This window comes from Poecilia reticulata, chromosome 18 (genome assembly GCF_904066995.2).
Source record: "Poecilia reticulata chromosome 18, P_reticulata-male-v2, whole genome shotgun sequence".
Taxonomy (NCBI): Eukaryota; Metazoa; Chordata; class Actinopteri; order Cyprinodontiformes; family Poeciliidae; genus Poecilia; species Poecilia reticulata.
In genome coordinates, this window is record NC_088847.1 from 2959928 (window position 1) to 2985573 (window position 25646).

Sequence of the window (25646 nt, forward strand, 5' to 3'; positions counted from 1 at the left end):
ACTGTCAGACAGTTTATTTATTCATCAGTTCAGCTACTTTTATCTCTTTTCAGACGTTCAGAGACAAAGAAAATCCATGAATTTCCCGTCCATTTCTCCTGCTTGAGTCACAGGGGCACAGTGATTCGTGCAAGTTAAAGCTGAAAAACAGTTATCCAACTTTCCACATGCTCTGTCATGTTTTAGTCAGCAGAGACATTGGAAAGGCTGTGTGTTCGTAGAGAGGAAGTCTCTCCAGACAGCATCAGATGACGTCAGTGTCTCTAAAGGCTTTTCTGCGTGTACGTGTGTGTGCATGTGTGTTTGTGTTGAGGAGTGGGGCGAGGTCATGCCAGAGGGGCGGGGTTATGCCTACAGTACAAAAAGACAGATTGGTTCAGTTCTTCAGAGTGAAGCAGCAGCAGCAGCAGCAGACGACAGCTCCAGTTTTTCTTTCTGAATCCAAGCAAAAGGTAAGAATCACAGTTGGCTGTTAAACCAATGCTTGAATGCTTGCAGATGTTCAGATGGTTGTATTTGAAATCTGTAATTTCAATTAAACAGTTAGTTAGCTTTTTCCAGAAATATCTTTAGTGCTTTTTTGTGACGTATTGCACGTTTTTTCCCATATTTGTTTGTTATACACTCTGAAACAGAAGTTCATCTCCATAAATACGACCACTGTCTGTGGCCTTTGTTTGAATTTGAATGTACAGAAACCTTGACCATAGAAATAAGCCGGACACACACGAATGTGGGTGTGTCTCACACCCATGCTCAGCTATGTATTTCTAAGAAGGAATACGTTAAAACATTTATTTTGATAAAAGAAAAAATGCACTGATTTAGAATGATTATTGTCATATTACTGATATGGATTCTTTATTTTATTGCTCCTGTTATAAAATCCTCCGTCCTTTAACCACAAAGATTGAGGGCAGTGTTTTTTTTTTATCAATGCTGAACAATGTAAGATATCACAGATGTATAATACTATTTCAAACTAACATATTTATAACTTTTAGGAAATCATACTCAAGTTTAAAAAATATTTTCTTTTGGAATCTCGTGTCAGTTTTATAAGATGTTCCCATGTCTGTAATATTTTACAGGTGTGTGTTAGGATGAGTCAGAGCAGTTTAAACAGTGCAGTGTGCCGTCAGTTGAAGACATGAGTGTTTTATACAAACATTCAGTTTTTATGCAACCAACCACAGATTTTTTCTGGTTCTGTCTCCCCAGCATGATCTGTAAGAGCATATTTGTGTTGCTGGCCCTCAGCAGAGGGGCCCTGGGGTCTCTGCAAGATAAGCAGACAGATTTTGGACTGAAGGTTTTCTCTCAGCTCGCTACGGATGCTGCAGACACAAACCTGGCGTTCTCCCCCTATGGCATGGCGAGCATTATGGCCATGGCTCAGCTTGGCGCGAATGGAAACACACAAAGGGCCTTGACTGCAGCTATGGGCTTTTCTCTGCAAGGTGAGTGGTAAATAAATGAAGTACAGAAGTGCTAAAGTTCTGAAGTACCTCAGATCTGTTAGGTCGACTGTAACATTAACCTAAACATGTATCTCAAAAATCTATAACTGCATCCATTTAAGGTAAGGACATCTAATCAAGTCAACAAGCTCTTGTTTTGTGAGAAATGTTGCACTCTGAGATTGAACTTAGCCATTTGCTGCCTCCCCTCTTTTATCTCCTCCTAGCATGTCCAGGGCACGTTTTGGTTTTGTGTCAGCTAAACCAAAAATGCTTCTCTTGCAGGGCGGGGAATGCCTCGGCAGCAGCGCCTCCTGCAACGCGATCTGTCAACTGTGGATGGGGTGGAGATAGCCAGCGGAGTGATGGTGGAGCGGAAGATGAGTCTGGAGAAGCGATTCCGCCGGGCTCTGGCCAAGACCTTCCAGATTCACCCCCACCAGATGGATTTCACCAAACCAGAACAGGCCGTCAGCATTATCAATGCGTGGGTCTCAGATCACACTGCAGGTACTAACGTCTGTCTGTTAACAGCTATCAATCATCTTCAGAGAGGCAGAACTCTTGGAGTACCGGTTAAAAGTAGAAGACCAAGATTTAGGGCACAGAAGGTGAAACTCTTATGTCCAGAGTTTCTTTCATCACAGCTTCTGATAGGTGACAGATTGATCAAATACCCTGACATTTCAGGCACATATCAAGAAACTCAATAATACAACAAAAACATAAATGCTAAGAGAAAAGAAAAAGTCTGTGACAGACTGGCGACCTGTCCAGGGTGACCCCGCCTCTCGCCCGGAACGTTAGCTGGAGATAGGCACCAGCACTTCTCCCGACCCCACTAAGGGACGAGGGTGTAAAGAAAATGGATGGATGGATGGACGGAAAAGAAAAAGTGCACTGAGAAACCTTTAAGGACACAACTTCACAGACAGTTCAGTAAATTTCAACAAAGTTCTGTTCATGATGGTAGAACTGGACTGGAGTCTATCCCAACAGTCAAGGAGAGACAGGCAGCCCCTTCCACAGCACCAGTCCCTGAAGTATCTTATCGATGGACTCTTGTTCCACATGAATGTAAAATTCCTGAGTGAAGTGTTTTATATCAACAACTAAGTGGAATGTAATCTTCCTTCTTGTAGGTGCCATCCCAGAGTTCTTGTCCTCTGGATCCCTGGACGATGAGACGCGCCTGGTCTTCCTTAACGCTCTCCACTTTCAGCGCCTATGGAAAGTTCCCTTTGACCCCAAACTAACACAGGAGAGAATGTTCCATTGTGCCAATGGCAGCACTGTTCCTGTGCACATGATGAAACTCACAAACCTCTTCAACTATGGTACGCCATGCCAATGATCCAAACTGCAGGTTCTAGAAAAAATTTGTTTGTTCTTCCCAACCCAAATGCAAAATTGTACCTTCTCATTCCTTCTAAATCCTCAGGTGAATTTGTAACTGCTGATGGAGTGGATTACGATGTGATAGAGGTACCATATGAAGGCGACTCACTGAGTATGCTCCTGGTATCACCCTTTGAGCCTGAAATTCCTCTGAGTGTCCTCAGTGCAGATCTGAGTAGCCAGAAGATTCAGCAGTGGAGGTCAGAGCTGAGGCAGGTCAACAGACAGCTGGCTCTACCCAGGTGAGGAAGAAGGGCTGTGGCCATGGACTACATTTGTTTGTTTCTCTTGTCACATGTTAAACATCCGTTAGCAAACTAAAGAATGTGTATTTCTTCAGGTTTTCTCTAAACTCTGACATAAATATGAAGAGTGCTTTACTTAAAATGGGACTTGGAGACATGTTCAACCTGGCTACTGCTGACTTCACACGGATAACATGTAAGTTGATGTTTGTTTAAAGCTTTGATCGATGGACTCTTGTTCCACATGAATGTAAAACTCCTTATTAACTTGCAGTTCATTACATTGTTTCTAGTCAGCAATGTCTCTTCTTTATATATTCTGCTTTGCATTAACCGCTTTTTTGTGGAATAGCTTTGATTTATGCAGCTTTTCTATACCAAAATAAAAGACAGTGATTTTTACACTTCGTGCCTAATCTGTTTCCATTTTTGTATACCAGCTGATGAGAGGCTTTGCGTTTCAAAAGTGCTGCAGAGGGTGAAGATTGAGGTGAACGAGCATGGAACCAAGGGAGCATCAGTAACAGGTAGACTGCTCACTGAATATTTCATAACACAGACAGAAAACAGGTCATCTACTTAAAAAATGTTGAGTTAATTTGTTACAAGTAATCTAATTAAGTAAATTCAAATAAATACATTAAGTTTATTAAGTTTGTATATGTTAAACATAAATTCAATTGCATGTAACAAATTAACACAATGTTTTGAAGTAGGAGCTCCATTATTTTTTCAGAGCACAAATAAATGGTGCAGCTATTTACAATGGTCTTCATTCATTCATCAACTCACACACACGCACGCACACTCACTCACACACACGCGCGCGCACACACACGACTGTGACATTTTTAACTGAGCTGCAAAAGTTTGAGTTCAGAGATTTTCCCAAACACATGAAGGATCCAGGGTCAGCCTGTGACTGCTGGTAGTCATTTCAACTCTGACAATCTGTTGACAGCAAGAATCAAACCAAGTCATAGATGCATTTTAATGCTTTCAAATATAAATTGCATCTTAACACAAAGTTAATATACACTCATGCCGGATACAGGTAGTTACAGATACCTTGTGCAAACTTTTCTTTGGATGTAGGAGTGAGAGTGAGAATAAGAAATAATGTTCTCAAAACTTTCACTTATTTCAGTTTAAGATTATAAGACATAAGCTAAAGTTTAAGCAAAGCTCTGAGTTCCGCTCATGCTGACAGCTGGACCTTGCAGAGAACACACTACAATGATCAGTGATAAGACTGAGGTTTCTGTGAACGGAATCGATTAACTGATCAATTTGATTTTTTTTTCTCTTCTTCTCTTTGTTAGCTGCTGTCATGTTCTCCCGTATGGCAGTTCAGGAAATCACACTGGACCGACCTTTCATCTTCCTCATTCAGCATAAGCAAACTGGTAACAGCCCTAAATATATTTATTTATTCCCATAAAAAAAAAACACAGTGGAGAAGACTGGTTCTGATTGTTTTCTCGTTTCTTTTCAGGTGCTATTCTCTTCATGGGTCAGTTGAACCAACCTCAACAGTAAAACCCAGCACACCTTCTCTTATCCCGCATGTGACTACTACTGTTTGAAACTCCTCATGATGACCTGAGACACTCAGTGACTCTACATGTCTCAGCAATGGTTCAATTCACTGACACCCTTATTTATAATGACTGATACTGAGGCTGTTTGACTTTATATGAGAATTTTATTATATCCAAATTGTTTATTTATTTTTTTACATTCGAACTGAAGCGAAGTGAGGGGCTACTATTGCTAATGACAGCGTTGTACCTTTAGAGATATGTCTGCATTTGTACCAAAATATTGACTATTTTTTATCTATTTAAATATTCTGAAAACTGCAGTGTGTAATATTTGTGTGTCATTACATGTATGTGTATTTTTGGATTGGTTTCATTAAAAATTAATGAAATCATAAATGGTCTTGTGAGTTAACGTTTGCAACCAAAAATGAAGAATTTTATTGACTTTGGCTAATGCCAAATAAAAGATTAAGTCTTGACTTAATCAGTTTTTCAAAAATGCAACTCCCAACGAATGCTGCCACTCCATATCAACAACACATAAGTTTACCAAATTATTCAATCATTTTTCCCTTTGAGCGCAAAGGATGATCAGCCTGGACAGCTGTAACTGCCATGAAGTGTTTTTTCTGCAGGGTCAAATAAAAATGGTCCAAGGAAGGAAAACGGGTGAGCTGGTGACCGGGCCGTACCAAACACTGATGAAGGAGGGCAGTAAAAGATGGTCTGAGTTGTCTGATTCATCAGAAAAGTTATTACAGCTCAAATTATTGAAATCATTTCAGTTTGCTTTTGCAGAAAGATGAAGATAAGCAAATTGATGCACAATTGGCCAATGTTTCATATCTGCCTTTTGTGGCCCTTCAATAGGAATTGTAAGGGACAGAGCTGTTCCATGAGTTTATTTAAGTTTTCAATGGAATCAACAGTTTTTACAATGTAGAAACTGTCCACAGAACCAGACTCCGGATGAGAAGTCATTGCCCCAACTTCCTGTTGTGTCAAGACACTCTCTCCAAATGGTTGAATACAAGTGCTCTAATCACTTTCCCTGCCTCCGGTGTAACAAAAAAAAAAAAAAAATCAGTCACCTACTGTAGACATAGAGGATGCTATAAGGTTGAAATAATTTTTTTTAAAGAAGTGGTTACTCCTCAAGAGCTTGATGTGGAAGAATTCAACTGGTCTGCACAAAGTTTTGACTTTAACCTGAATTAAATCCCTTCTCAGTGGAGCGGCTTTAGCAGATCCTTCATGTCTTTTCTCCATTTTCCATAACCACTTCTGGGGTACAAGTTGCACCAGGTTGTGTCCATCAAATCACTTGACAGCCGACTGCATTTGTTCATTTGCTCTGCCCAGAAGAGTTGAAGGGGTTCGCTGATGACACCATATAAAAGCCTTTGTATTTAAAATGGGATTCCTTTCAATGTGCTGTATTTGTAAAAACAGCAATTTTGGCTAATTTGTCTTCAGATAATCCCATGTTTTGAAGATTTTCTCTGTTAATGTACCACTGACCTCACAGTCTCTATACAATATGTAGGAAGAGTGCTGATATTGAAAAATATGTAGGTATATGTTGTGTCCGGCTTTTTTTGTTCCTTTCCTGAAAGTCAGACAGGTTTTGTTTTTTCCACTGTGTGACTTGGAACTGTTGTGCTAAAGTTTACACAAAGTCAGCACAGGTGCAGTGAGTAAACACAGATTGTTTGGCACATGACATTAAGAGGAAATGTTGTAATCTGAGGTAACGGGGACTCCATTGCTGAATGTACCCAGCTAGATTCACCAGATACCTCACACTGTCATCTCTGACACATCTCAGCCATTTCCTCTTCTAACAGAAGCCGTTTACACGGAGAAGTCCTGCTTTAAAGAATCCTCCCTATTTGCGTCATAATTTTTCACCATACTTGTTTCCACTGACCAAGCAGAGCAGAGTCATATTTGTATTTTCAGATAACCTTCTGGTGTTGTGGAATCAGGGGCAAAGACAGTGAGTCTCCTCTGCAAACCCAGACTTTGCTGTCAGAGTTCCTAAGGCACCAGTTAGAAAGTGTATCAGCATTTTCACCAAATCTACCCATTTCCATACTTTAAAAACTGAGCTGCGAGTACAGTAAAGTAGTACAATTTCAGTTTGGACTATATGTCTGTAGGTTGTATATTACTACTATTTACGGTAACACTTTATTTGAAGGGGGTGAATAAGACTGTCATGACACTGTCATAAACATGACATAACACATGTCATGAATATGAATAAGCCTTCATGAATATTTATGACTGTTCTCATAAAGTGTCATTTGGTAAATTATGACACTTTTAATACAAAGTTGACATTATTCAAAATGTCTTTGTTATGGCAACTTGACAGTAACCAATAAATCATTACTGTTTAAACTTTACCTTTAATAACATAAAGTTACCTAATTTTTAAAGTGCAATCATTAATACTTTTATAACAAATTTATATCAATTTAATACAATTTTATTATATAACATGTGTTATTATAATAATAATAATAATAATAATAATAATAATAATAATAATAATAATAATAATAATAATAATAGAGGTGGGGGTAATTATAATTTATAAGTATGACATAGGTGTGCGCATGCTCAGTCGAGGCGGAAGTTCTCAGTAGTGGACGTTTGACGGCAGTGCTGTATTTGCGTTTCGTTGAATTTTTTAGGAACACCAGGCTGCAATGGACCTTCAGCATTAGCCGCTGTGCAAACTGTAAATCGGAATCGGAAGTGAGAGGCTGTAACGTTCGAGAGACGTTCGAAAATCCTGCAGAATGGTAAGTTACTGTCCCTCACCAGGTTGAATGAGAGGGAAGCTAAACTGTGCTAATGCTAGCAAGGTGTATGTTACCAGGAAGTGCCCACCTGCGCTACGTTTACCTGGCTGTAGTCAGCCAACAGGCCTTCGGCATTTTAGGCAGCAGAACGGGTGTAAACAGAGCAGCCGTGTTTACTGTTCCAGTCAGCATCGGTACTGCTAATATTCACCTTAGAACTGACAGTTTGGAATATTCTCTGCTGAAGTTTCCAGATTCCAGTCCCATCTAAAAGCCTCAGTTAAACGGAGATCCTCAAACTAAGATCCTCAGTAAAAGGATCTTCGTTAAACGTTTGGTTTTCACTAATAATAATTCACATTTTGGTTGTCATTTATACAGCATGTAAAATAAGTATTGGATGTATCAATGACTTTCTGAGTAGATATATTCCTACTGGGACTATTGACATAGAATTGCACCAGATATTGGCAACAACCCAAGTGATCCACACATACAAAGATATCAATGATTGTTGTTTCATAGATTTAGATTATGGGTAAAAACTCTCAGGTGTGACCTTGAGCCATTCTCACACAAACTATTCAAAACTGGAAGGTTCTGTAGATCATTATATGCTCTCTGATCTTCAGTTCCGTCAGTGTGTTTAATTGGATACAAGTCAAGTGTGTCAGTTTTTTCCTGGTTTCTGAAAAAGAAGAATGCTTTGTATTTTAATTTTTGAACTTTAAAACAAACAACCCCCCCCCCCACACACTTATTTCTTATTTTTTAATATCCATTTCTGAAATGAAAATGAAAATCAAATCAAATCAAGACCACTGACCTAAGTAGCTTTTCTGTCCTGATCATCAGAAAATGTTGCCCATCATGTGTGTGAGAAGTTGTTGTTACATAGTTAAACAGTTACAAGTCTTCTCTTTTTTTTCTCTAAAGCAAAGACAGAATTATTATAGTTAAAGATAGCATTTCTAAGTTTGTATTCCTTATATAATAAGTCCACTTTTACCTAATATTTCATAATCTAGAATCTGTGACAGAGTAGGACTGGTGAAAGTATAAAACAATAATGAAAGAGCAGATTTGCTGTAACAGTTAGCTTCCTGTGAGCATTACTTCCTTTTTTAAGGTTGTAGGCTGGAGAATGAATGTCCATAGAACACAGTCTCTTTTCTAGAAGCATCTGACTGATGTGTTTAATTGGACTTCATTTTAAAAACCTAAGTGATACTCACAGTTCCTAACTTTCCAGTAATACATCCCTTGTCTTTTAATTATGCAAGATTAGGTTGTGGGGTAACAGGTTCAGGAGGAAACACGCACCCTCCAGCTCACTCTGGGCGACAAAAGACGTTTCCAAGCCAGAAGAGACACTTGGTTCCTACCATGGGATCTCTATTCAGACATGTCTGGAAAATCAAGGTCCAGTTTTACTCTTTAGTAAGAGAAGCTAACGTTCATCCCATCAGGCCTGTGAGGTAACCATTCATGTCCCTAATGCCACCTCAACATCCACCCCTGCAGTTGGTTGGCCCACATTGTAGGGAGTTTCCGGTACCGTTTTGGACTGAGCATCGCCAAGCCCTACTGCTGGGCGCTTTAAAAGACAAACGAACAAAAAAAACACTCTGAGCAGACGTCCCACCTCTCTAATCCAGTCAAGGTTTGCCATGTCATGTTTGCAAATTCTGTTATTTTTGTCTTCAGTTCAAGGAAATTAAATGAAGAGTCAAATCTTTTTATTCCAGTCAGCATTACCTGTCGCAGAGTGAAAATGTGTAGTCCATAAATTTGATGAACTGTAGTTATCAATACTTCGATAGAAGAAAATTTATCCCTAATACCACAACTCACAGAAGCTGTTAATAAGTAGCTTTTTAACAATAAAAACTGATCCTAAAGTCTTCTGTTTGCTAGTTGCATATGCACAACAGCATATGCAATCAGCATATGCAATTTTTTACTTTGACTAGGGGCAACAAGCAAATCAGACACAAGTTAATCTGAGCTTCTGCAGGCTTTTGCCCAACTTAAAGTCTTTTTACATGAAGCTTTTCTAAAGGTCTCTGTTTCATCTTAACCCCATTTTTAATAAGTAATTGACCCAAGTATTTTTCACATCAGCTAATTGTTTTATCCATTTGTTGTGCTGCACAAAATGACCAAGACCACATTTGTGTTGGTCAGAAAGACCAACGTCAGCTTCTTTCTTATCTTCTTCTTTCCCATTAAACGTTTTCCTCACATCTCTCCTTTCTTTTTCGTTGCTGTGTTCATTACATTTGAAATAAACCCAAAGCGACTTCTAATAAAGTTTCTTGTCTATATTAAGTGGAGCTTGATCGCAAATGGAGCATTATGGTGAAAGCCTTAACGCTCCACTTATGAAAGTAAATGTTGTGCTTCACCTTGGCACTCAGACAACAATACTGAGTGCCACACTGCTGTACAGAACATGCTAAAAATAAAATAATATTAATGATATCTCTGTTTCCCTCTAGATGCGATTCATGCTGCTGTTCAGTCGGCAGGGGAAGCTGCGGCTGCAGAAATGGTACACGGCCACAGCGGAGCGAGACAAAAAGAAGATGGTCAGGGAGCTGATGCAGATAGTTCTTGCCCGCAAACCAAAGATGTGCAGTTTTCTTGAATGGAGGGACCTTAAGATTGTCTATAAAAGGTACTAAAACCAACTCCCTTTTTTTCCATTTCAAGTTTTTTTTTATACTGACTAGCGCTTGAGTAGATATATCACTCTGACTACATGCTCAACGCACACCTCTGAAAGCACAGAGGTTATATTTGCGGCTCACAAACGTCAGTCAAACTTTGATGAAGAATTCTCAACGAGGGTTGATATAAATGTCTATACAGGTGAACCTGTGTCAAGTTTGAATGAAAGGAGGCGCGCGAGCCGTGCCAAAGTAAATTTCAGAGATGCAGCCTTGACAGTGCGCTAGTTGACCAATGCACAGAGGCACCAGCGGTGTGATTGGTCCACGCTCGCGGCTTCATGCCCCGCTCAGTGCATCAACTACAAACCCATCTTTCAGGAATAGTTCTGTTCTGCTGGTGAAATGCTCAGCGCAGCAAATATGCTCGCAGTCCGGCTTATGTAAAAATAAAAAGAATTGAGCAGATTTTTTAAATTACCGTATATTTCAGATTATAAGCCGCTACTTTTATCCCTCGTTTTGAACCATGTGGCTTATAAGAAAGGCTTAGCCTGGTGAAGAGAGCAAGTAAAGCCTGGTGGCCTGCCAGGCTTGTACTACACTGGAGGAAACCCTGAGTTGATGTCCTGCTTTGGGATATTTAGGTTCATTCATTTTGTCTTTTTTGTCTAGATTGAAAGAGCTTATCATGTACATTTTCACATTCACAACTATTTTTCAGACAGATTTCATCCACTTTGATCGTCTTCCAGATGTAAACGCTGATGGCTTTCTTCTCCTATGTTTATCCCCATGCAGGTATGCCAGCCTATATTTTTGTTGTGCTATTGAAGAGCAGGACAATGAGCTGATTACACTGGAGATCATCCACCGCTTTGTAGAGCTGCTGGATAAATACTTTGGCAGTGTAAGTCACAGAACTGAAGCCTTCTCTGTTTCTGGATATCAATGGTTTTGCAAAAGCCCGATTATAAAGCTTTTTGCTGTGTATTTTTGCAGGTGTGTGAGCTGGACATAATCTTTAACTTTGAGAAGGCTTACTTCATTTTAGACGAGTTCCTGATGGGAGGAGAGATCCAGGACACATCCAAGAAGAGCGTGCTCAAAGCCATTGAACAAGCTGATCTACTGCAGGAGGTAACACGACTTCTTCACCCAGTTAGGCAGCCTTTAGAAATTACTATTAAAAACACTTCTGGCAAGATTTATTTCCCTAAACATGAGTCAAATCTGTATTTATGTGCTGTGACTCGGCCTTTTCACTATTTCTCTTTTTTTGGCTTTGTGAAGTCAGAGTTTGTAGTAAACCTAGATTATTTTATGTGTTTAAAATGATTGGACTTTGTGACTAGATTGCAGCAAACTGAGTTTTGCTCCATGTTTCGTTTGGCCCAGCTCACATGTGTGGGAGATAAAAGCTGGTTTGATTTGTGATTGATGGGAGACAGATGAGAGGCTGGCTGCTGGTTATGGCAGCTGCTTTATCAGAAAGACTGTAGTGTCTAACTGAAATCCTTTTTTCATACAGCCTTTGGTAGTCCCTAATATAATCTTTAATCAGTGACATGAGTGAATGCAAAACCTACTTGAATAAGCAGCATTAGAAGCATCTTTCTTTACCGGCTAAACTGCGTTTGTTTTCCAAACGTTTCTTTTACTGCTAGAAATCCTTTCTGCAGGCGTCACTATAAAGGCTTGGATACAGGCACTAATGTGGAATAAGTAGCCGTTTGCAGATTTTGACCATTTTGGTACCGGATTTTCATCAGAAAGCCTAGTTATCAAAGAAAACAGCAATGCATATGTTATAAAATGAATGTGTTTGCATTGTACCAGTGCAGAGTAACCCATCCAGCTTCAGTTTGTACTTTGCCCATGTTTTTTATCAACACAGGCAAAGACATCCATCAGACTGCTCCTAGTGGAGCAGAAAGATCCAGATCAGGAAATGTCACTCTGCTCACTAGGAATTAATATCTCTGCTACAGCTAGGTTTCCTTTTCCTTTCTGTTTTTCATCCCTCCCTGCTTTTCCTTTAGTCGCTCACATTGTTAAAAGTCTTCCTAGTTTGATATATTTTTATTGGCATGGATAATATTATTGTTAATAATTTAATCAACATCCCACCAGCACCTAAAACAACTTGGTTGCTCCAGTTCTTACATTTTCTCTTGCAGTGGCTACAGAAAGAAGGGACATTATCTATATTTGTCTTTACTTTTATGCGAATAATGCAGCAGTATTTGGTTTTAATTTGGGTTTTTGCTGTTTGCAGGAGGATGAGTCTCCCAGGAGTGTATTGGAGGAGATGGGCTTGGCGTAGTCCCAGTGAAACTGTAAGAAGTTTGAGACAAAAGGAAGGAGAAGGCAGGACAGTTTGGACTCTGGGATCCTAGAGCAACATTTTCTCTGGGGATAAGACTCAGTGGATCCTTGCATTGGACTGGCCCTTTGGCTCTCTTTTTGTTTGTGTGCGTGTGTGTGTGTGCGTGTGTGTGTGTGTCTGCATTATCTAAGTGTGGGATAATGGTAATGGGCTATATTTAACTTTTATGTGCCTGGAGGAGCAGTGCATGTTCTGATTGTTACAGATGTGACATAGTTGAAGCTTCGCTGTGATTTTAGTCATACTGAGGCAGGCTAGCAGGCTGATGTAAAGCGCTTGTCAAACAAGCAAAGCCAGGCCTGGATGTAGGCCTGCCGATCACAACTGAATGTGAACGAGGACCAGGTCAGAACATAGAAGGACTGCGTGAGGTCACAGGTTTTATAAGTGTGTCCAGAACCAGGTTTATTCCAGGCAGGTCAGATGAAAACAAATCATTCTTAACTCTTGACCTAAAATTATGGCTGTAAAGACTGAGTTCTTGTTGGCGTATTAGTGTTCAAGCCTTGTGCCTCCAGCTATCTCCATGACAACGGACATTAAACATGCTCAGAACCGACTCAGGACTGAGGCTAGAGGTTTGTTCCGATTAGTTTTCTGTCTTCATTCAAATTGTTCCTTAATCTAGAATTGCTGATTAACTGTCAGACTTGTTTATTCGATGCTTCTCGATAGTTGAAGATTCCACTTTGTTTATGTAATCTCACCAAAAACTAAAATGATAAACTTCAACAATGAAAATGAACCCAAGACATTCAGTCATTTCTTGACCCATTAGCTTGAGTTGACTGCAGTACCAAACCAAAATGGAGATGTGAGAGAGGTACATATCTTCTCTGGATGTTGGTTCTGGGTTTTAATGCTACAGTGGGGTAACTATTACAAAAAATATGTTATTTAAAGGGGATGTATTATGCAAATTTCACCTTTTGCATGTTTTTGTACTTCCATTTATGTTTCTACTGCTTCTAAGTCCAAATGCTTAAAAAAACACCCCGGCAATAAGTTGGTGTTTTTTTGGTGTCTGGAAAATGAGACTTTTCTAAAACCTTCACAATGGAACATCACAAATTAGCAGGCACTGCCCCTGACCTATCAACCCCATCAAAGCCCAGCCCGTCACCTAGCAACCAAAGCTGAGCTCCAGCTCCTTTGGTCAGCTGGTTTTACTGCTTATATACTCTGTACAGCAGCTGCTGGAAAAGACGAGTTTTGTTTTTGACTAATCACTTAGAAACTCCTGCTGCTGCGTTCTTGTTGGTTGTGCAGGACGCTCTTCTTCTGCTTGTATAAGTGCACATCTGTTTGCAGCCAATTTTACATTTTGTTGGAGGGCGTGATTTTGTGCAAAAAACATAATGAACCTTCTTTGTAGACTCAACCTGTTTAAGGAAACATAATAGGTAACTTAAATATTTGTTAAAAATGTCTCTGGCATAACAGTATAATATGAGAGGTAATCTGGAAAACCCCCCAGCTCCTCTGCCTTCTCCCAGTTGTAACTGCAGAAATATGCTGCTTTCTCAAAAAGAGCCAATCGAAGTCAGGAGGAGGGTCGTAAGCGCTGTCAATCATGCTTGTGGAAGCGCTGCTCACTCCTTCCCCCTTTGTCTCTGCTATGCTACAGCTTCTTCCTGACAGTAGTTAGCATGGACACTGCTGACTGCAGATAAACACTTACTGGAAAGGTAAGCCAGTAGCACATTTAGCAGCACGTACACAATCTTGACTGACAGCACTAACAGCCTGCTCCTGGCACTCAATGGGTTGCATCTGTTTTAGTAGCTCACAGTAGCTTCTGTAAAGCGCTGACGTTTCCTGAGACAGCAGTGGGTGCGCCCCCTGCTGGCTGCTCGGCGTTCCTGTATGAACCCAGGTTGGCTTGTCTCAGAACAGCCCAGAAGAAGAAAGCTGCCTTTTCTGCCACGTCCAGCTTCGCCTCAGTTGGATGAACTCTGGACCATATTACCGCTCTAAAATTTTACAGCTAACAAATTGATTTGGAGAAAAGTTGACATGCAGTGTAATGTTAGACAACGTGGACCTGGTAAAACCTGACGAATCATTTTGGTTACCAGCTGGAGAGAATGTGACGTTCTGTCTAATTCTGAAAAGAGCTGTTAGCGAGGGAGGTTTATTACCGACGGCGCTCTTAGCTACGGTGAGTTAAAGCTGCTAACGACTCATAAGTACTCTAACTGAAAAATGTGGATTAAACAGGTTCAACACTAAGCAACCGCCAATAGTGCAACATTCACGCCCTCTTGTGGTGGAAAAGAGTTGTCACAGTTTGAATTGCAACTCCTTGGTGGTTCAGTGGCATAAATGCATTACTAACAATTGTATGGCATTGTTTCTGGTTGCTAACTTGGGATTTTTTTTATAATAAAGTCATTGGACCAAAGTCTGTTGTTTCAGAAACCTCTTCAAGTGTATTAGGTAATTTGTCTGCCTGATTTTAATATACTTTATTTTTGGCCAACTTCCTTCATACCATATTACATTTGAGGTTTTTGGTTTTTACCACAATGAAAGTGACTTGTAAATGTGAAAGTTGTTATGCATATCCAGATAGGAAGCCACAGCCCTCTTGCCAAGATGGCTTACCTGTGACAGGTACAACTATTGCTCATCCTTTAAATCTTAGTAAATATGCTCAGTTTGTTATTTACCGTTTTGTGTTTGATTCCAAACCCCTAATAACATCAAAACTTTACACAGAGAACTGACCCATATAGAGAGGTGGGAAGTAACTAGTTACATTTACTCAGTTGCATTTACTATTGAGGAACTTTTTTTGAGAATAAAATACTTTTAGGGGTAACTTTACTGCACTACTTTTTACTCGAGGGAAATTTCTGAATCCTCGACCAAGTTATTTGAAAAAAAAAAAAAAATGTAATGCTATTTTCTACCTACTGGGGCCATTCAGCACTGGAATTATTTTACTATGTTCAAGCATACAGCATACTGTTTCATAGTTTTTTTGTTTGCTCAAAAATAAAATTGGGAAAATGATTTCTTTTGCTTGAATCTGTTTTGTTACCATGTCATTTGCATACTTTTTTTATTTTAGTAATTTTTCCTGCCTGATGACATCATTTTTAAATATTCAGTCAGATGTGATTAGTTGGCACTTAAGTAACCTTTTAATAAATCACTTATTTTATTTTTGAGTAATTTCTGGGTGGATACTTCTTAGTCTTGAGTAAAATATGTTTAAGTAGTGCTTCGTCTACTTCAGTACATTTTTGGGGTGTGCTAGCCACCTCTAATCATGACAAGTTTTGTTTTACTGAGGATGTATATAGTTTCTGGATTGTCTTTTTTTGCACAACACGTTTTAGAAAGTAGCTACTTTCCCTGTAAGTTATGAATTGTGTGGATACGTTTGCTATTTTGAGCTGAACCAAGATTTTTTTCATCACACAAAGACTCCAAATGTTTCCAGCCATACCTCCTTACATAATACACATAAGCAAGTAATATTACATACACACCTTATATTGATGCAAACATTTCTGGCACTAATGGAACACCATGTTTTAGGGCTACCCTGATTAAGCTTTTCTTTTTTTTTCTTTTTTAGCTATTTCTTGTCATGACTGAGTTTAGATCTGGGGACATATGGAGAAAATCTGGCCTCAATTGGCCATGACAGCAGAGGAGGGTCGGGGTCTCGCTTGGGAGGGCCAGGAGGGTTCTTCTGTTGCCCAAAAACTATGAATGAAATGCAAGTTGGTGACGTCAAAGGGACCTCTTGACGCATATGTCACGTGAGCCTGGAAGGCGGAGAGATCCTGAGATCTACAGCCCCGCTGTCCATAGTTCTGAAAACAGGCATTCCAGGAGAGGAACCCCGCGAGAGGACACGTCGACAAAAACCAACTCCAACATCTGACTGCGACTCAGAAATATCAGCGACATCTGGAGCTGGTTGTGCGCGTGACCGCGGGGTTTTCAGCACCTGACGTGACGAGAAAACGGGACCTGGAATCCCCAGAGCCCCCCTCCCTCCCTTCACCTGCAAGTAAGTGGCAACTAATCAATCAGCCTTGTTTGCCTCCTACCGCCACCTTCCTTCAACCCCCAGAGATGAAAAAACCGTTTCACTGTCCCGGTCATTCCAGAACAAGCTCTGAAAGAGGAGTTGGAGCTGCGCTCAGGTGAGCTTTAAGCAGCAACAAATGTCAGACAGACAGACAGCAGGCTGGGTCCCGCTGCGCTGGAGCGGAGGAGCAGGGACGGTGCCACCTGCACGTCCGTCCAGTCTTGGTTGTTTCTCCAACAGTTTGCACATCTGGAATCCAGTCAGGAGAGCAGAAATCTGCTCTGGCAGCGCGTCGTTGGACCTTCAATGTTTGCTGGTCAAATCTGCTGGGAGCTTCGCCTTCTCATTTTCCTAATCCTTCTAATCTTCCTCCCACCACCCCCACCTTCTCCTCCTCATCCTCCTCTTCCTCCTGCTCTTCCTCCTCATCCCCCCAATGGTTCTTTGTTATGAATGGAATTCGGGTAACAAATGGGCCAAAGAGGAGGAACCCTCATTTAGACAACTCTGCCAGTGTTATCTGTAGGTTTTCTTCGCCTTGTGTTGAGCTGCAGGTGTTGGTGGGGGTGGGGTTGGGGGTGGGTGGGCAGGGGGTCTTTGCATCCCTTTCATTTTTCTTTTTTTTTTTTTTTTGCTGCAGTGATATGAGCTGATCGGACCTTTGGAACAGATGGAAGGAATGTGTTTATTTGATAAGCAGGATGGAATAAGGCCAAAGCGCTAATGAATGTCGTCATCTTGCGTCAGTGTGGCAGAATCAGGAGCAATGAGGGCAGCACGCATCAGGTCCACAGCAGAATAATGGTGCTGGTGGAAGCTGCAAGGTGAAACATCGTGAGCCTAATTGTGAAATTAAAATATTTAATATTCCGTTTTTAAACGTGGAATATTCATTTGCTGATCGTTGTTGCATGTTTTTTTTTTTTTATCATGACATTGTTGAATATTAAGCTGCAGGTATAATGACAAATTGATCATAGTGTGATGGATTAATGGTGAATTGCTCATAAGTAAAATTATTTATTTATAGATTAAGTTAATGTGACATTGCTTGTCTGAAGTGACAGATCCTGGAAACCATTTCTTGATTAGAGGACATCTGTAATCCTTGGACTGAGTTCTCGTTATGTCTGAGGATGATGATTAGTTTAATATTGAACTCCACGACTTTCTGTCTTCCCAGGTTTTTGAGCTTGGAGGACTCTGTGCTTGGATCGTGAACACGTTGTTTGACCTCATGTAGCCTGACACCATCTTTGTTGCTAAGTTATGTCTGTTTTTAATGGGTTTAATATGTTTGTGATAAAGTGTGATTTCTGACTTATACGCGAAACGTGATGTAATCAAATGAAACATGCAATTCTTTCTACAAAGTTTACAAAGTTTATTTGTAAACTTCTTTTTTTTAAGTTTACGAATAAATAAATAACCACGAAGAAACTATAAACATGCAACGTAATGAAAATGATTTGACTCAGTGAGCTGTCATATCTAGTTCAGCCACAAGAGGGCTTCCGTGGTGGCATCAGCATAGCGATGTTTTACAGGCAGTTGCCCCGGTGACCAACAGTTACTCATTGTACTTTCGGTTTGCCCAAACACTTGGGGTGCGTTAGAAAACATTACCTGCACTAGATGCGGTTAATACGCAGTTCGTTAATATTCATGAAACCAACTGAGCTCCGGTTTTCTCATCCAACAGCTTTCAGGCAGTCTGCATTACTCTTAACCTGCTGGGTCTCTCAATTAACATGACTGTTTTCACAGTTTTCTCAGCTAAAGTCGTGGCATAGATGTTGGACTGCCATGGGTTCTTTCCTCAGTATTCAGAACTAAATCAGTAACTACAAACAATAACGAAAAGTTGGGGTGAATAAGGCTACGTTCACACTGCAGCCTGAAGAGACACAATTCAGATTTTTGAGTTTTAAACTAAAACTAAAACTGAGTGGAGGTACCACTCAGGGTCTAAGACATGCTGAGTCCTGAATGATCAGAATACAATAATTCACTCAAAGAAATAGTTTAATGTGCATTTCAGCAAACACTTTCTTCTAACAGTATATGAACATTCCTCTGTCTGAGCCTTGGGCAGATGAGCCATGTGAAAGGGAAACGTGTTTTTCTGGATGACATCAGTAACTTATTTTTCAGCTGCTGATGGTGTTGGCCCTGCAGTGCCTGGTTTGGTTTTCTGCTGTCTGAAAAGAGTTGTTAAAACTTTAAATATGGTTTTGTGTTCTTATTTTTCCCCCTAGGTGTTCTTGGTCACTCTCTGCACCCAGTTCAGGATCTGTTCTCTCAAGCCATGACAAGAAACTGCCATGCCTCGTGTCTCGTCACCATCATGGTCCTCTTCACATCTTTATCCTTCCTTCATCTCTCCACACCCAACCCAGTTTCTACGTTTGGAGATTATGACAACCCACCCAGAGAGGTTCTTCCCAAGCTTTCAGTTTATGAAAACACCGAACGAACACAGGAGAGACGGAAAAGAGCCTCAAAAGACCAAACTGAGCAAGGAGAGGAGCTCTTTGAAGATATAGATCCTAAAAGACTAGCTGCTGTGTTACTGGAGGCTCTGAATCACACTCACATGGAAAGAGAGAGGGATGAAGAGAACTATAACTTCATGGAGAAAGAGACACAGGCTGAGAGAGACGAGATTCAAAACAAAGAACCACACAGTGAGAGAGTGTCAAGAAACAGAGAAAGAGACGAGCAGAAAGAGCTGGAGCTGTTTATTGCTTCACATGGCAAGGAACGGGAGGAGGAAGAGGAGAAGAAGAAGGCTCTGGAAGAGGAGGAGAAGATAACTGAGAAAGTGACAAGCCACACCACAAGTCAGACGGTCCAAATTCAAACAAAGCAGCAGCCAAACGGATCAGACGGAACAGCAGAGAGTGGTGCTGCTAACCAGCAGGGATCATCCAACCCTGAGCAAAGCAACTACGAAGAGGAGGAGCAGCTCAATCCTGAGGAGCTGAAGAGTCTGGAGACCGTGATGAAGGAGTTTCCACGTCTTAACACTAAACGAGATGGTACTTTGGAGCAGCAGCAGAGAAACACTAGAGGTTACAGCAGCTATAATGACATCATTCCAATAAATAAGGGCAGTGACCTTGCCATGACCAAGAAAAAATTAAAATGGCAAGAAGAAACACAGAAAGCAGTGTACTTCCCAACATTTACCGGAGGCAATTCTGTAGAGGAATCAGAGGAAGGCAACTTTATTAACAAAGCAACGCAGCCCCCGACTCCAACTGAACAGGAAGAGGTACAAGATGATTACACAGAGGAGGAAGAGGATTTGCTCAGCCCAGAGGAGGAGGAAGCTCGAGCCAAAGTGGAGCAGGAGGAGATGATGAGGCAGGCAGCTGAGGCACAAAAAGCCAAAATGGAAGAGGAAAAGCTGGCTGACATCGCTTCAGACATGTTGCTGAGCTACATGGGTAAACAAAATAAAGGCAACAAGAAGCACAGCTTGTCTATGTCGAATGCTGCAGAGGATAAGAGATCTGACGAGGAAGAGGAAGCGACAGAGGAGGACGACCTTGACCCTCAGACCATTGATAAGTTGATTGAGATTTCCAGTAAGTTGCACCTCCCAGCAGACGATGTTGTGGACATAATAACCGATGTTGAGAAGAAGAAGAAGAAAGACGTGCCACCCGAGATGGCATCCTTGCGGCAGTATACCTCAGCGCCGCTGTCTCCTTCTTTTCATTCCGGTTGGCAAGTTTCGTCAAATCAAAACAGCTTTCCGGTCTCTAAGCAACAATCTCCAGCTGTAAATATCCTAAAAACCTGGTTTCAAGACAAAAACACACCAAAATCAGATGTTTCCCAAAGGAAACTTCCTAAACCTTTGCAACCATATAATTTTTCACCCAAACCTGAAAAGTCCTTTCCGGTGAAACAGGAGCGCTGGTTCAAGTTACCGAAGTCTGTCTGGACTGGCTACTCCTTGTATCCCTACTCCTACTCCACCTACCACCAAAGGAAACCCATCTTGGGTTACTATCCTTTCTACTTTCCTCCCATGCCAAGATCTAAATCCCATTACTACCGGCCTAAACCTCCTTTTACACGCAACAATTACTTTGGTAATTCTGTGGAAGATCCGTACATTTTCCCTCCAAGAAGGCACTATCAAAACTGGTTCCAACCTCAGCTGAGAAAATCACCTGTTGCCCTTCAGCCTAAGTCTTTCTACTCCAGCTACTACCCACGTCCTTACTCCCAGCCATTTCAGCGAATACCTCCATCCCAAGCCAATTCCCCTCCTCAGACAGCTTCTCAACAGAAGCAGTTTCTGATCTCCGCTCTGGACCCCGCAGCATCAAAAAACAAAGACTATCATAAGGGTGCAAAACAGCCAGACAGCAGTATCCATGACGATGTGGAGAAATACATCCAGCAGATTCTCATGAACAGAGCACAGAGGTTGGACTGAAGTGGAAGTATATAAACATTAGTGCAAAGTTCCAACATTTTAAAAATGAATCAACAGAAAGCTATATTTCTTTAAGATGTTTTTGTGTTGTGTTTTTTCTAAAGGGGCAGTATTATGTAAAATCAAAAATTGGGGGTTTTACATCATTATTATAATGTTATTTCCTCATCTAAACCATACCTGGAGTGTTTCTTTGTTGTTGGTTTTTTTTTTTTACACATTTTTGAGAAATCCTTGAATCTTCCGTGGCAACCATTCTGGTTTGTAAAACAGTAAGAGAACTGAGCGCCGTTTCCACACACAGCTAATCCTCAGAGCAGTTTCCAAGATGAGCTTCCGCTCCTTCAAACTAGCAGCAGCAGCAGCAATTAGAAAGCACCTGGTGGAACTGTGCTCCTCCTGAGCTCATATGAACCGTTTCTCAGTCCAGTGCTGTGATGAATGTTTGTAAGTACTTAATAGTGAAGCGTTGTTGTGATGATTTCCTGAGAGTCAGAAAGAGCACACATGTGTTAAAGAGACAGAGCCTCAATTTCAAGGAGATAAATTGCAAAATCTAATTTCTTTTAAGCCACGTTTAATTTATATATATATATATATATATATCCCATTACTACCGGTCTATATATATATATATTTTTTTTTTACAACTGAAGGTAACAGTTACTTGATTGTGCTATAAAATGCGTCTGTAAAACACATAATACTGCCCCTTTAGCATTTGTTCCAAGTTCCTTCTATCTGTTAGAATTGGTTGAGATGTGAACACGGCCATGTTCTGAATCTTAATGTAAAGACGTTAGATGGAGCTGAGAGGAACATGATGAATCTAGTCTGTTGGTAAAACCAAGGTTGTAATCATGCTTAAAATCCAACATGAACATTTTCTTAATATTGACATTCCTGCATTAGAAACGTTTGTTAAAAATGAAGTGGATGAATCATGTGATCTTATGGTCCATTTGACAAAATAATTAAACTGTTCACATGAACATGTGACTCCAGATGGATGGAGCTGGGCACAATTTCTAATATCTAACACCACAGTTACTATTGTGGTTGTGTAGTTGCCTCCACTTTTTAGCTTGTTGTGGAGGCTTTGTCTGCATGGCAGATGAAATGTAAGGATCTCTGATCTCTCAGTTTAAAGATTTTTCTTTTTTTTTTTTATTTGCTTTGTTACAAATTATGACAGTGAATGAACACACTACACTCTTCACCTTATTGCTGCATTTATTAAGGTTTTACATTGAAAAAACATAGTTTCACATGAACCCCAGACTCACTGTATGTAGATTACAAGATGTGGCCATGCCTTTGATCTTATAATAGTAAAAAATAACAAAAGATAAAACTTTTAATATAAAATCCCCATCAAACAAATTACCCCATGGTGCCCTTCGCAACAGTAATTTGACATAACTATATTTTGTGTGAGCTGATAGCTAAGTGGGAAGGAGCTCAAAAACACCCTTTCTAGCTCTGTGTCAGTGCATTGACATGTATGTGTTCTGCTGCCCATGAAGTCTCACCAGCGAAAACAAATGTATTGGTCAACTCATAGCAGTGGCGGTTTCTGATATGGGTGATATGGGCAAACGCCCAGGGCGGCATCTTGTGTCAACAACTTGATGTAAAGGAGGGTGGCACCGAAAAGGTGGTGCCCATCCAGGACGCCAAAGAGGCTAGGACCGCCTCTGACTCAAAGACAGTAAGATCTTGAAATAAAGCCAAAGTCATAGTTTTCCCTCTGGTGTTGCTTCACAGCTGACACAAGATGTCTGCTCCTCTCTAGTCGCTTTGTTTTTCTCCAGAAAACAAAGCGACCAGAGCTTTGGCACAAGATGTCTGTTTTCTTGTCAGACATCTTGTGTTAACCTTTTTTTTGTTTCAGATGTTTTATGATTACTCTGAATGTTGAAATGCAGCTCTAAAACCTAAGCAGTGCTGTATTATGTTTTTAAAGAGAGAATATTTAATCCTATTAATTTTAAATAAGATTTTAAACAAATTCTAGTTTAGTAGACAAGTTTGGTTCAATTCGGAGTATGTTTGATTCCAAACTTATTGAGATTCAAGATATTCCATCAATAACTGGGCAGAGTTTTAAAAATATCTAACATACCTCGATATTTGAGATATATATTAAAACATTTTCATTTTGTTTTATCTTCTCAGCAACAAACTTGAAAAGCACACTTTCACGAAAAATTCTCATTAACAAAATATCGTACAACATTGAAGAGTATATTTCACACATAAACCAACAAACATCACAAAACGGCTTGCTCTCATGATGAGTCATCTTTTTGCATAACTTAAAGTACCTTGTTGCCATGGTGCCAAACCCTGGCATGTGTCTGTAGGGCATTCTTATACAGCTGACGCCTTCAGAGCTTGGACACATCAGCTGAGGCTGGTGTCGGTCTGGACTGAGGTCATTATTATCTAAACTGCATGTCCATAATTAACTTTACAAAAAGAGACAGACTGTTGTTGCTTTTCAATAACTAATCACGGGAACTTTGCTTTTTGATAGCTTAAAAATCCTACAAGTTTGCAACAACATGTAAAATTTGTATAGTGTATTTGTTGAGTACTTGGCCCAATATGGAAATGACATTATAGTAAACTATCTTAAGTGTGAACCTTTAAACTTGTAAACTTTTATCAAGATTAATTTAACGTAAATTAACTTTGGGACTATTCAAGTCTCTTTTGATCTAAATTTCTCTGTTTTTATCTTTTAAATTCTGAAATAGTTTTGAGTTGATGATGATGATGATGATGATGATGATGATGATGATGATGATGATGATGATGATGATGATGATGATGATGATGACGACAACGACGACAGTTGCTATGGAATGCCTTTTGTAAAGTTAAATAGTGAAAATTTAGAAGCCATAATTTGGCTTAATTAGCCTGTCATAAAAGAGAAAAATAGGGGTGTATTTTCCAAAGTCATATTTTCACCATTTTATTTATTCTTTTTTAATAGCACAGTTTCAAACAAAATATCTAATTAGTAAGGTTCAAACTAAATAATTAGTTCTGAGCTATCTAAATATTTCCTTTTAAGTTAAATATTATTTGGTTAACTAAATATTTAGTTCGCTAAATAAGTTTAGCTTCAAACTAAATATTTGGCTTGTTTACATATTTGTTAGGAATGTCACTTTGTTGTGACAGTTTAGTATCAGATCTGCCCTCTCCCAGAACACCCAACACTAACAGCTTGCTCAGAAACAACCAATCAGAGCCAGGAGGCGGGTCTTACGGTTGTCAGTCATGCTTATTTCTGTGCTGCTCACATCCTTCTCTTGCTATACTACAGAGTCAGGTTGATCATTTTTTGACTGTGTAACTTTACAAATGGCAAAAACATAGACTTTTTTTCTCCATGGTTTTTAAGTCGCAATTTTAGAAGCAACTTTGTATAAAAATTGATATTAAATCAATATGAATCAGATGCTTGGTTGGTGTTGGTGACCTTTGGAGAGTGTCTCAGAATGTGTTTCCAAGTCAGAACAGAAGAATTTGCAGTTAATGGAAAAAAAAATTCAACATTGTGCCTTTCATCAACAAAAAATGTGACGTGAAAGCAAAACGTTGGCTAACTAACATGTTTTCTGTATTTTTGATAATTTTTTGGGTGTATTATGACAGTAAGATGGGAAGTGTTGGTGGAAAGCCCTGAGCTAAAAATGCACACATCAGAAATAAGGGCGCCGTCTTGCACGTTTCTGTATAAATGCATCCAAAAATGGCATAATTTCAAAAAGAAAAAAAAAAATCCTCAAGATTAAGGAAACAACGACTTCAGTACAAGTAAAAAAAAATAGTGAGATGTGTTTGAGTGAGTGTCGGTCTTTCTAACTGTACCTTGTTGTAAACGTCGTAATAAAAATGCGTTTGCTGAATGTAAACAAGCACATGTTCATGACTACTTTTGCTACCCATGAAAAAATGAATAAAGTCAATTATTTTGTTACAATAATGTTTTCTTGTGGACCCACATGTTCTTTTTAGGACAGTCAAGTGAAGCCCAGCTCACGTCTAGATTGATTCAAAACCAGAAGTTACAGCATGGAGGAGTCCAGGCAGACAGAGATCCACAGACCCTGGGTTATATTTGTATTTGTTAATACAAACTATCAAATACAACAAGCTTTTGTTACAATAAGTCAATAAGTGTGACCAACAGAGATAAAGAACCAGACCTCAGAAACAAATCCAATCAGATTTATCATGACTGTCCATTTGGTCATCCAATTGAATAATAAAGTTATTCACCGTAACTTTTTTCCTCCAACATCTAATCGTTACGGAAACCCAATCCAGTTTATTTAGAGCTTTCCAAGGTTACAATTTAGTTTTGAATTATTTTCAAATCAAACTCCTAATTATGTTTGGACACCTTGCATTTACTGTTCAGAGACATTTTGATCAAATTAAATCTTTGTTTCAAATGAAAGTACTCCGAGCTTTTCTTTTATTCTAACGTTACTTTGAATTTCTCTGTCAATTAACAGAGAAGGGTTTTTTTACTTTATTAATAATTAAACTTTATTAACATGATAATTATTTATTCAGCAAATTCCTTTTTCCAAGA

At 39.7% G+C, this 25646-nt stretch overlaps 3 protein-coding genes across 5 annotated transcripts; all 3 read left to right on the top strand.

Moving 5' to 3' along the window:
• Positions 1–332: 332 nt before the first annotated feature.
• On the top strand, positions 333–5043 carry serpine1 (serpin peptidase inhibitor, clade E (nexin, plasminogen activator inhibitor type 1), member 1). The gene is given in 10 exon segments (XM_008434971.3): positions 333–428; positions 430–452; positions 1222–1460; positions 1746–1970; positions 2603–2797; positions 2902–3100; positions 3199–3299; positions 3544–3630; positions 4426–4509; positions 4599–5043. Coding segments are annotated over 10 exon segments (1278 nt in total). The 5' UTR covers positions 333–347; the 3' UTR covers positions 4643–5043.
• A 2224-nt stretch (positions 5044–7267) lies between these two features.
• On the top strand, positions 7268–15539 carry ap1s1 (adaptor related protein complex 1 subunit sigma 1). Its single transcript, XM_008434972.3, has 5 exons — positions 7268–7460; positions 9962–10140; positions 10934–11042; positions 11135–11272; positions 12411–15539. The coding sequence occupies exons 1-5, from the start codon at positions 7458–7460 to the stop codon at positions 12456–12458; spliced, it is 477 nt and encodes a 158-aa protein (XP_008433194.1). The 5' UTR covers positions 7268–7457; the 3' UTR covers positions 12459–15539.
• A 587-nt stretch (positions 15540–16126) lies between these two features.
• On the top strand, positions 16127–24963 carry vgf (VGF nerve growth factor inducible). Of its 3 annotated transcripts, XM_008434975.3 has the most exons (3): positions 16127–16551; positions 16652–16687; positions 18831–24963. In XM_008434975.3, the coding sequence occupies exon 3, from the start codon at positions 18881–18883 to the stop codon at positions 21026–21028; it is 2148 nt and encodes a 715-aa protein (XP_008433197.2). In that variant the 5' UTR covers positions 16127–16551; positions 16652–16687; positions 18831–18880; the 3' UTR covers positions 21029–24963. The 3 variants fall into 3 exon arrangements, with proteins under 3 accessions (XP_008433197.2, XP_008433196.2, XP_081455495.1); XM_008434974.3 differs by lacking the exon at positions 16652–16687; XM_081599369.1 differs by lacking the exons at positions 16127–16551; positions 16652–16687 and adding an exon at positions 17206–17396.
• Positions 24964–25646: the final 683 nt, after the last annotated feature.

Excerpts from the sequence above, each read along its gene's own strand:
- ap1s1 (XM_008434972.3), top strand. Across the intron at positions 10,141-10,933 it reads CTTAAGATTGTCTATAAAAG|GTATGCCAGCCTATATTTTT; the intron begins GTACTAAAACCA and ends ATCCCCATGCAG. Across the intron at positions 11,273-12,410 it reads AAGCTGATCTACTGCAGGAG|GAGGATGAGTCTCCCAGGAG; the intron begins GTAACACGACTT and ends TGCTGTTTGCAG.
- vgf (XM_008434975.3), top strand. The coding sequence starts at position 18,881 with ATGACAAGAAACTGCCATGCCTCGTGTCTCGTCACCATCATGGTCCTC.